Below are 12,572 nucleotides of genomic sequence, written 5' to 3'. Positions count from 1 at the left end.
TAATATTTTACTTTCTACTTGTATCTATTTACATATGTAAATATTTTGTCAAAAATACATTCGATATCAGAAATATTTTTTAAAGTAACAATATTAACAAATGTATTAATGAAAATGTTACTTAAAACAACACACACACACACACACACATATATATATATATATATTGTCAATTTTTTATTAGAGTGGGCTCTCCCTCACTCTCTGAGACTGCTTCTGTCTCATCTTCAATGGAAGAAGGGGAGAGTGGGGTAAGTTGAGTCAGTGGGTAAGTTGAACCACACCCTGAATCTTGGCAACTATGCACTTTTACTGTCATGTGACAATGTATTTTAGAGCCACGCATCATTTCTGCCAGACTGTGAAAAGAGGAAACACTTTGGGGGAATGGAAAGCCGTAACCAGGGTTTGAAAACTAGTGTGGTCTGGGTCGAAATTGTGCTATAATAACCCCACTCATTATCTGCACTAAACACTTTAAAAGAGACTGATGTTTTCTCTGTTTTGGAGGAATGAGTATTGTTAAATTATATCACATTGCACCATTACTTGATGTTAGGGGTATATAATTTCATCAGTTGTTTATTATTCATTCAGTAATACATATAGGCCTATTACTGATATAGTTTTTTCATTAATAACCATTTCTTGCATAAACGAAAATACTTGTTCTACAGATCTCTGCACTAGTGACGTTTGCTTTACAGTAAATGGTATCCTGTCAGCAATAACATGTTTGTGGGCTTTTTGATTACTATCAGTTTAAGTTCTGGCAGTGTTGCCAGATACTGCTATTTATAAACAAACAATTAATATTGAAATGTAAACTTCATTTTGTTGGTTTTATATTGTTAAAGTTAACTTTATAGAAAATTAATATGACTGTCTGTAAAAGGAAATCATTAAATTACATTATCAGATTATTCATCAGCTTCAGGATGTTCATTTTACACACTGATTCAACTCAGGTCAACTTACACCAAACCTGGGGCAAACTGAGCCATGGGAACACTTATTTTTAGAACCCTTTGTCATAGATAAATTCTGATAATTTAAAATGATAAGAATACTTTCATTTGGATTTTTTGGTAGAAAATATCCATATATAAAATACAGTGACTACTCAATCCTTCCATGCAGTTTCATAAAATTTTTAAATAAGAACCATATAATAGCATTATGGGCTAATTCATCATGTTTATTTCAGATACAAATCAAGTCAAATCATATCAAAATATTGTCATTCTGCTACATGTGTGAACATGTGTAGGACCACAGGGCTATATACTAATTAAACTAATAAATATACTACTAATAAATATACAACAATAGAAGTATAAGAAAAGCAATTATAGACTTTTACATATCTGATATATCATAAATTGTTGGCTACACACATAATCTGAGACTGTACAAGATCTTTGCATTAATAACGTTCATGAAATTGTGCAAAACAGATATGATTTGTAGTGCAATGCACAAGTAAACATTATCAGATTGGTTTATAAATGTGTCTAGTGCACATACAGAGGTATATTTGTCCTTATAACCTTTAAATTAATTCAAAATCTCTTTTTAAATTAATATTATAATCTCTTCTGAATTCATATATATATCTTTCCATTTCTGTTTTTCACAAACAATCATTTTTTGTCGTCAAAACACAGTTTCCCAGAATCACTTGTTCGCCAACAGCGTCCTGTGAGAAATCAAATCACATCCAAGCCCAACAAACTATTCATCCAATCAAATCCAGCCACCACAGGGACGACCAATCAGAAGCCAGTAGCTATCCAGACATCCAGTCAGCGTCCAGAAAATCAGTGCGGAATGTGCGTACGTGCGCGGGTGGGGTGAATGACGTAGTCACGATCATAACTGGAGAAAAGAAAAAACAGAAATCAAGCTGACGGAGCGTTTCCATTGGTTACAGGCTCCTGGTACCCAGGAAAGAGGATGTAGCATCTCCTGCGGTAGCTTAGCAAACAGGGCAAATGTGAGGTAAGGGCGGCTGTTGCGCGGGTTAATATGGGACGGATAATGGCCATATGAACGAGAAGGTGATGATTCACCGGCAGGTGATACTAACCCAGGTGAGTGTATGTGTGTTAGACCGATGTAAGTTACCGCTAGCAAGGCGTGATGTGCGACGTCTGTAGCCAGGGGCAGTGGTTGACAGTACGGTAACAGTCAGGAGACTTCAATAGTGCACGGCGCTGCCAAATAATGCTGATTAAAAAGCTGTTTCGATTTATTTTGCCTAGTGTTATATAGATAATGTTCGTCATCAGTCAAGGCCTCGCGTGTCTTTGTGTGGGGCGCGCGTTGGCGTGCACGTGCGTGTGTATTTGGCCCAGATGAGCATCCTCATCCTCATCCATTCCTGAAGCCTAAACTCGATACAGCAACACCAAACCTAAAGCCATATAAAATATGCATTTTTTAATGTCTGTGTATTATATTTATACATATATGAAGCCATAATTTTTAAATCAATTTAAAAATAAATTAAAAATAATTAAAAATGAAAAAAAAAACATGACAAGTGAAGTAATGTGACGTGTGTGTGTGTGTGTGTGTGTGTGTGTATATATATATATATATATATTCACATCAAAAACTATATTTACTTTTTAGATTGTTTAAGGTTAGCAGGGAGGGGCATACAAATACATTGATTAAAAAATACTGTCAGTAAATGTATTAAATACATTTCATTCGGATAAAAATAAATATATTTTTACAATAAAAAAACTCTGAGGGTCGTTAAATAAATCACAAACTACACAAACACCATCTTAAACCTTACAATCTATATATAAAACTACTTCACTACTAAAATGTCTACACCTAATTCCCATCCTAAGTGAGTGCAAAAGAAGTTATGATGAACCCAGACAGTCATAGGTCGATGGTCATTTTTGATTGTATAACTGTTTGTGGCTGTATGGTATGATGAAAATATTTACAATGGAAAATAAAAAGCTGTTTCTGTCTTCAAATGACAAATGGAAGTCATCTCAAACAGGAATGCCAGATGAAATTCAATAATAATATAAACAAGCAAATACAATAATGGATGTAAAAGCTGATGTCTGCGACGGATGATAAGCTGGTTTTCCGTGTTTAGTTGGGGACGTGTGTTCATTACTCAGGGGTCGTTAAGAGCAGAAATCATTTAGCCGATGAGCAGAGATGAGGTAGATTAGTATTGATTCACCTGAGACCAACAGGCTATTGATCCGCTCTAAAATCAGAAAAGCTTCAGAAGAGGAAAAAAAGGCCTTGTTCCTTTCCAGGCAGGAGTGCTTCCTGCTGAACGACCTTCACATGATGACGTGGACATTATTGAGTGAACTGACTTCATAAGTTTTTATTTATACATGACATTTACTGTAAATATAGTCCCATATTTACACTATGATTATGAATATATATATTTAATCTAACATTAATTTAATTATAATAAAACTAAAATACATACTAAATAATATGCCATAAATTCCACTAAACTGATATCACAAAGCATTGCATTTTTAATGCACAAAGCATTGCATTTATTCAGTGGCATTTTTATAATGTAAAATGTAAATTGAATATAATTACATGCATTCTAAAGTCTATTTTTAATAAATACGATTATTTAGCTTTTTATATTATATTTTATTTTATTTATTATTTTATTTTTTATTATATTTTTTATTCTTTTATTTATTTTATGCAATAAAAGCATTTAGAATTTAACTTTTGTCCAAAGTGACTTTAAATAGAAGAACAAAACCAGTAATACTGTCAGTATACAATGCAAGTGGCATCCTGTTATAATTTTCAAAACTGCATTTACATTTATGCATTTAGCAGATGCTTTTGTACAGTAGAAGAGCATAAGAAATTGGTCACAAAACTAGGAATGTTCATAGTATGCAATGGTTAACAACCTGCAAGGTGCAAAAATAGCATCACTGTAGATATGTCATGAAGAATACATGGAAGTTGTTAGCATATTTACTGTGGTGTCCAGCTAGAGTCTGTTCTACGTCACAGAGGAGATTACATACTTCAGATCTTCTTTCTAAAAGAATTGTAGCTTGATCTCTGTATTCTGGAGAGAAATATCCTGCTCTTGTAGGCCTGCGTGCTCCGTTATGTAAGTACATTAAGATTCTCTGGTTTCGGTTTGGCTCTGCGAGCCTGACGCTGCTCGAGCTAATGCATCTCATCCAGCGCGAGACACAGACACACACTGTGGTATTTAATGGAGCCTGTCCCTGGGGCCATAATGATTATAATTAATTTATCTGTGTCAGTGTGCTTGCAAGGTGCATTGGCAAAGCTTCCTTTCATCTTGTAAACACAAATGAGCCCAGTGGAAGATTCAGTTTGTTTCAGCGTGTCACAATGAAGTCAACATCAGAATTGGCATTCCTACTATTTTCTGTCAACAAAAAAGAAATTAATCCAAGCAGTGACCTCGTTACAAAAATTGATATCTGCCCTTTCATTAACCTTTACGAGGGTCACGTGTGTCAGAGTCTGCTAATGATATTGCTGTGCTGCGGTTGGCCCTTTGCCCTGTGGTGATCTTCCTGCATTGGCCAGGAAATCACGGCAGATGAAGCTCTGACTGATACACGTCTGTTTTCATGCCTTATGTACATGCATTTCAGTTCAGTGCAGTGCAACCTCATACAATCTTTGGTCGGTCAATATAAAATTATATTCTGGAACAAATGGAGTATTGCAGATTCAGGTTAAGCATTTGTGGCATAATTCGATACTTATTTTTTATATTTTATATTTCCCACTCTTGCTACTAGTAAATTTCACAAATGATTACAATGAAATGCCACACTACACACTAAGTTAAACATGTAGAAAAACTGAAATTGTATTTTTTGGTAAATCTTTAGTAAGACTCCAATAATATATTTTTTTACAACTTTACAACATTTTGCATTGTTCTTAGTGACAATTAATGGTCACTTTAGGCTTTACATTGTCATGGAATTGAAGTTTTCAATTATTACACTGCTGTTGCAATTACAATGCTTTTGAAAGAAGTCTCTTATGCTCACCAAGGGTGCATTTGTAAAATACAGTAAAATCAGAAATGTTGTGAAATATTATAACAATTAAAATTGGGCTAATTGTTTTCTATTGAATGTATTCTACAATTTAATTTATTCCTGTAGAAATCTGAATTTTCAGCATCATTACTGTAGTCTTCAGTGTCACATGATACTACAGAAATCATTCTAATATGTTGATTTGCTGCTGAAACAAGTATTAATTTCTTTAAAAATAGCTTGCTGACCCCAGACATTATTTGAATAGTTGTACTGTAATTTAATTATGCCATAAATGCTGTTGATTTTGCAATTCAAATCTTCCTTAACCGCAGACAGATATTTAATTTTTTGTCCTTAGGGTTTTAATTCAGTAAAGAGTGAACAGAGATCAAGAAACAATATTGAAGTCACAGGAACAGAAATAGGAAATGCCAGATTGAAACCATGGCAGATGGACAAGCTTTATGTATTGGAACAAATAGGTTATATATTTCAGAAATGTATTGCTTGTTTGGTGCAGTCTGAAGTGTCATTTTACACTCGCTCATTTTCCTGCTCTGAATTCTAAGCTCTTTTCAGCATGATCTGTCCTGTAAGTTTTGCAGATTTCCCAGTTGAATGGAGGAAGCAGAAACAGCTGATGATTGTGTGTGAAACTGGATTTGCTGCGTTGTCTTTTTGTGGATGTTTCTGAATGCTGGGATTAGTCTTGTTTACAGTGCATCTTTTGCTTGTGCAGTGTCACAAGGGCTTCAAGTTCATGTTGTGTGAGTTTTGTTGCACTGCAGGCTTCATACAAACTGGGATGGAGGAGGAGGAAGTGTGGCCTTGGCTTATGCTGAGATTCACAATGGTTTGGTAACTTCTCCCCAGGGTTATAATATAATAGCTGATAAAGTTCATTTGCATTTCCTGTTTTACTACAATCATTGCAGGTCATTGTGTCACTCAAGATAACTCCATCTGCACTTGTCACAAAAAATAATGCTATGATTTTGTTTTTTATACAGTATTTTTGTTTTAATGGCATAATATTGTGCTTTCTGTAAAAACCTGACACATGTATTATGTTGCAGGTATACCAAGTTATCGAGTTACCCAGGTATACAGTATTTACTTACCACACATTTGATACATTTATTTACAACTCAACAGAAATTTTTGTCTTTTATCTTATTTTTGTCATGATAATAGCAATGGAAGCTGGTATGGTTGTAAATCACAACATGGTTAGTTTAAATTGTATAATATTACACTATATTGGCAATCTGGCACTTCTGAGTCAGCTATTATGTTTTGTTATTATTTTAAGTAGTGCTAAGGTGGCTAAGATGCTGGAGCAAATTGCTAATTTTGCCACCTTTGGCGACAATTTTAGCCCAACAGCACTTGCATAAAATGGTTGTTTGGTCGACATCCGATTTTTGGAAACCAAGAAACCTCCAAACAACAGACCTGGCTGCCCTTGTTGGCATAAGTTCTTCTGTGTCATGTTCTACTAGTTCTGCAGCATCCATCTTCCCTGTAACGTAACACCAGAGCACTGCTGTGTTTACCCTCTGCTTAGAAGTGCATCATTGTAAAGGGTCCATCTGAAACAGTGTCACACAGCCGTGGCGCAGTATAACGTTCGTTCCGAACATTGAGTAATTAAATACATCGGTATGGCAGTATATTAAAAATTAATATCGTAATGAAAATATACACTGGTTTGGTATGAATATTCTGTTACACCAAATCAACAAAATAATGATCTTTAAAAAAAAGCATCATATGACCCCTTTAATATCGTGTGTGTGTGTGTTCACTGCTCACTGCTCTGTTTGTGTGCACTTCGGATGGGTTAAATGCAGAGCACAAATTCTGAGTATGGGTCACCATACTTGGCTGAATGTCACATAACTTTCACTTTCTATGACCTTATTTATGTTGCATGTAAAATTTTAATATGTAAATAGGGGTGTGCCTGAAGCCAAATACCTTATTCCGTCAAAAACTAATCAAAGACAAGGAATAATTCTGCCTGAATACTTGGCTGAAGCTGGCACAGTCCGGTGTTTGCTAGATAACAGCTGAGCCAGGGGATCAGTGCAATATTATATGGAGAGCTCTAAAGTTACGAGTGTGAAGTGAATGAATGTAAACTTTATGAGTGAAAAGAGTGCTAATCAAACACAGCATTGCTGTTGTCTCTTCGTGCATCTCTTAGAAATCAGAGCTTGGCAGGAGTAATATCACTCCTATAACACATAAATACACGTTCTACTATTTGTATATATTTAAAAGGCAATAATTTAAACTTTAGGCTACGATATGAAACGAATGAATGGAATAAGCACAGCGCGCTCACCAATCAAACAGCCGCACTGCGCGTCTCAGTCTCTCAAACACCAAACCAGTTCTCTCTCAAGAGTAGGCTAATAGATACGGATACATTTTCTACTTGTCCTACATGTTTGCATCTTTATCTTTTGCTGGTTTTCGCGGCACACACACATTTGTTTAGTGAAGTTCACTAAACATTAAGCTCGTTTAAAGAGTTCTGCGTAATGTAATGCGTAATTTCAGTCATGTTCAAATAATCTCTCTGCTTGCATGATCAATATTATTTTAGAAATTAATAATTATTTTAGTTTAAAATGGCATACTTGTTCAGTGATAACTATGAAAAAAAATATAGCCATAACGGACTTATCAAGTAACTGTACTACGTTGTATCCGAATGCAGATACAAAAATGTTGTGATTGTTACAGATACAAATACTGGCAGTTACATGAAAATTTTTATATGTAATGTCATAATTATAAAGTTTTGACAATCTACATATGTAATTGTTGCATAAGGCTATGAATTAAAAAGTGTTTATTGATTTAATGTCTTTTCATTTACAGTAGTATGAACCACGAGTATTTTTTTAATAAAAAATAGACTAGTAGAAATCAGTAGTCATGCAACCCCTATTAAATAGTGACATTCAGTATTTGATGGCCATGTAGTTTAGGGGTAGATCGATACCTTATGTGTTTTTCAGGGCTGATGCAGATAGCGATTATTACAGATCAAGAAAATCGATAACCGATATTTTTAAATGATATTTATGAAAAATAAAAATGACAATTAATGTCAAAATTAAGAATAACAAGGGCTCTGACAAAAACTTTCTTTAAATGTTTTTAAATTACTTTATTATCGGCAAATCGGTTTTGAAAATGACTGATACCGATAACCATATTATTGATAGTGTGATCTAGTGCATTTTTAATGACAATAGTTTTTTGTATTAAAGCAGAATGTGTGTTCTGTGGAAAAACAGTAAATTAGTTTCGTCCTAAAAGTCATTAAAAGATGCTATAAACATGACATAATATATTATGTTGCAGTTATATCAGTTATCGAGTTACTATAAAGGTTTTTGCTCGCCACAATTTAAAAATAAACTTTTTTGGCCAGAGATAGGTTTAATCATTGTATTTGATTAAACTTTGTGAATTTTCTTTTCATTTATTTTACCTTATTTACATCATGAAAGCCATGGTAGGTAACAAATAAAAAACTCTTACGTTGAACACAAATAATAGTAATTTTCTTGACTTTTTCAAATGATTTAAGGTATTAAATTTATTGCAAACACATTTCAGTATGTACAGTAGACCGGCCCACATTGTTCATGCAGTCTTCATGTTTGGGAAAGCCTTGTCTCTGAATTCATCTCCTGTAACATCTACATTTATGCACTTGGCGGGATACCCCAAGACTAACATTGCGATCATGTTCACATTTTTCAATTCATACAGTCCAGGGAAATTGGACTCATGACCTTGGTGTCCCCATGCTGTGCTGTTTCAACTAAAACAATACAGCTAAAAAAATATTTAAAAAAAGAAAGTCGAAAGAAAATCAAAATAAACTCTTCGGTTGACCTCAATAATGGATAAACAGTTTTTGGATTACTATTCGATCACTCTAATCCATCTCTACTGCACAGAAAACCACAAGACCCAGGTTGATTTCCACACAGATCTTGACATCTCACAGAGACGCGCATGGCCTGTGGTTTGGGCTACACATGTATCTGGGTCCCACCACATCTGCTATTTGCTGCTTGACTGCCTCTTGTTCTTTCAGAGCAGTGACATGCAGGAAATTCTGTCTTTAGAAAAGCATGTCAGTGTGTGAACAGAGACAGAAGATGAGGAAGTCATGAAACCTAATGTCTGTAAATCATTTGTTTAGCCAAAACACAGCCTACCATTTACATTACATTGATACATATTTAATAAATCATCAGAAAAATAATTCACTCACTGAATGAAACATGCATGGAGTGAGGTCATGTGACAAAGATGAACCGATCTACAGCGTTGTTTTTCCTGAATACTCCACTTTGTCACATACTGTTATTTTTTTATTTCGTTTTATATCATATGCACTACCATAACATATTTTGTGTAATGTATGTTTATTTCTAAGCAATTGATATTTTTTATTTAGCAACGTTCTGTTTATCAAAGAATTCTGAAAAAGGTACATTTTCCAGAAAGATATTATGCAGCACCACTAAAGTTTTCAACATTAATTATAAGAAATGTTTCTTGAGCAGCAAATCTGCATATTAGACTGATTTCTGAAAGATAACGTGATACTGAAGACTGGAGTAATGATGCTGAAAATTCAGCTTTGCATCACAGGATATATTCGTATATATATTATTTGAAATTGTAATAATATTTCGCAATATTACTGTATTTTTGATCAAATAAATGCAGCCTTGAAAAGCATTTTTTTATTAAAAAATATATATATTTCTGACCACTAATTTTTGAGCTGTAGTGTATCGTATTTCCATCATTTATATCAAATAATATACATGAAGACCATCTAGTTTTCATATTGTTAGTGTTGTATCTTTTTAATGTTATAGTTTCTGAAAATGAAAAATTGACAACATATTCTGAATATTTTATTTTGTAGCTATTTTTATTTTCACATTTAATCATTTAGGAGATAGGTGATTAACGTGAATTTTTTCATTAGTCTTCTTCACTAGATGCCACCCTTATTTAACTTACGCGATGTTACAATGGAAAGCATGTCATTTATTCAGCGCTTATCATGGCAGAGATACTGTACTGTTGATGAGAACTACCGGAAACCTGTCAAATTTAAATTTAAGTTTAACGTTAAGAAACAAAAGAATATATTACTATTTAGCAGTCTTAAAACTCATAATAAATATTAATAAATCTTTATTTTTAAAGGAATAATCACATTTGTTTTCTTTTTTTATTTTACCAGTAAACCTCTGTATTTTGTTTGCCAAAAAAGGGTTTGATTTTCATTTGATTAGGATAAATTAAATTAATGTTTTATGCCTACATCTGATTAACAGAAAAATTAAGGGCCCTATTATTGTTTCAAAATGACCCTACACCTGTGGTTCTTAATTTCTTTTTATTAATTCACCATTTGTTAGCTGATACTCTTCATTTTCTACAAATATCAATAGCATTTGTATTAAAACTATATTCACTGAATGTAATTTAAAAAAAATCAAGAATCGAAATTGAATCGAATGGGGACATCTGATTCGATATCCAGCCCTAGTTTCATAATAGCTTCCGATTACAGTTCTATTACAATTTTATTTCATTTAAAAGAGGTTTAATTTAATTTAGAATCTTTTTTTTTTTTGATTAACGGTAATCGCATTATGTAACCTAAATTCATTCTCCACATTGCCATTGTCTTGTGCTCACATCGTTCTGGTTAGGCATGTGTGCCTCTTTTCACCTGTTTTCTAACATCGTTCATTACAGCTGAAGAACAATTCTCTCGACCCCCTGTAGGTCACATTTAGCATCTCATGTGCTGTTCTCCCTCCTCAAGCATGTCCCGACCTGCCTCGCTCCCAGCAGTTTTGTCTTTTTCTGATCTGACTATGAAAAGTCTGCATTTCCCGCAGCATCTGAACCCCCAGGACATGATTGTTCTTTAGATGGTTGGATTTGCACACCATATGCTCCAAAAGAGCATTTGCATACAGTAATGGAGGGATCCATCATGTTTCACTCTTCCTTCTTGTTTTTTTTCTCAGAACTTGTACCAGAACAGGTTTCTCGGGCTTGTAGCTATGGCCTCTCCATCTCGTGCATCTCAGGGCAGGCGGCGATGTAAGGACCCGATTCGGCACAGTTTCAACCCTGAGCAGTTCCCCAATGTGGACTTCCAGAACGGCATACCGGAGGATCTGGCGGCGGCCGTGCTGCGCTCCACCAGCGACACTGACCTCTTGACCTCTCACTGCCGCTCCACCCTCACCATCAGCACCTCCAGCTACACCATCGGCCAGACGCAGGGCATCACCCTCAGCTGGGACATCAAGGAGGAAGTGGACGCCGGTGATTGGATTGGCATGTACCTCATCGGTGAGCCTGTTTCTGGTTGGTTGTGTTTTATGATTCTTTGGTAAGAGTTTTTAATGTTTTTGAATTTAGTCTCTGAATTTTCAGCATCATTACTCCAGCCTTAATCACATGATCATTCAGAAATCAGTCTAATATGCATATATTAAGGTTGAAAAAAAATTAGCTGGTTGTTATTTTTGAGGAAATCATAGTACTGTTTTTTTTTCTAACATTTTAAATGTCTGTACTGTCACGCTTGATCAATTTAATGCATCTTTACTGAATAAAAGTATTACATTCATTAAAACTACTTTTTTACTGACCCAAATTTTTCTTCTTCAAAAAGTTCTTGATGTTACATTACAGATTTTTTAAAACGGTGTATTTGGTTTCTGGGTTTTTTAGAGAAGCGCACTAGTACATACATAGATGTTTTTTCTACCGCATGTGTATGTAATTAGAAACAAATATGAAACATTACAAGATATGTGATATGTGAAACAACGTCATTGCAACGTCAAATCTTATAATTTCTTCATATCTTGCAATTGCAAAATTCTATTTCTCTAAATTGCGACTCATACTATTCTCGTACTTTGTTTCTTAGAATTGCTTATAACACACTGTGACTATATTTCCTCATAACTGCAGTATATTTCTTGCAATAGCAACATTATATCTCACAGTGGCACTTTATTTTCTTAAGATGAACATTCATCTTGCAATTAACTGTTCTTTTTTACTCTGAGGTGGAAATAAACTTCCTTACAAATAGATGTTGATGTTTAACAACATACAGTACACACAGAAAGCTTTCTCACAGATTCAGCATATTAGAATGATTTCTGAAAAATCATGTGACACAAGATACTTGTGTCACATGATATATTAAGTATCATTACAATATAAAGTATCATTACAATATTAAGTAATGATACTTAATATTCAGCTTTACATCACAAAAATAAAGTAAAATTTAAAAAATTATTATTTTATTATACTGGCTTTTAATTACATTTTTTAAAATATTTTAATCTTAATTTTGACTTTTAGTTTAAATTATTTATAACAAATGAATTATATTAATAAAAATAATAT

General features: G+C 33.9%; 1 protein-coding gene across 2 annotated transcripts in view; it reads left to right on the top strand.

The window, feature by feature from the left end:
* The first annotated feature begins 1,886 nt into the window (after positions 1-1,886).
* The window catches only part of hecw1b (HECT, C2 and WW domain containing E3 ubiquitin protein ligase 1b), a 33,985-nt gene continuing 23,299 nt past the window's right edge, over positions 1,887-12,572 (top strand). For both annotated transcript variants that reach the window (XM_026205680.1, XM_026205679.1), the window contains exons 1-2: positions 1,887-2,093; positions 11,165-11,495. In XM_026205680.1, coding sequence (XP_026061465.1) covers positions 2,049-2,093; positions 11,165-11,495 — 376 coding nt within the window. In that variant the 5' untranslated portion in view covers positions 1,887-2,048. The remainder of the gene's footprint in view (positions 2,094-11,164; positions 11,496-12,572) is intronic.

The sequence above is a fragment of the Carassius auratus genome, chromosome 27, assembly GCF_003368295.1.
Source record: "Carassius auratus strain Wakin chromosome 27, ASM336829v1, whole genome shotgun sequence".
Classification (NCBI taxonomy): domain Eukaryota; kingdom Metazoa; phylum Chordata; class Actinopteri; order Cypriniformes; family Cyprinidae; genus Carassius; species Carassius auratus.
This window is presented reverse-complemented; position numbering and strand designations above follow the sequence as displayed.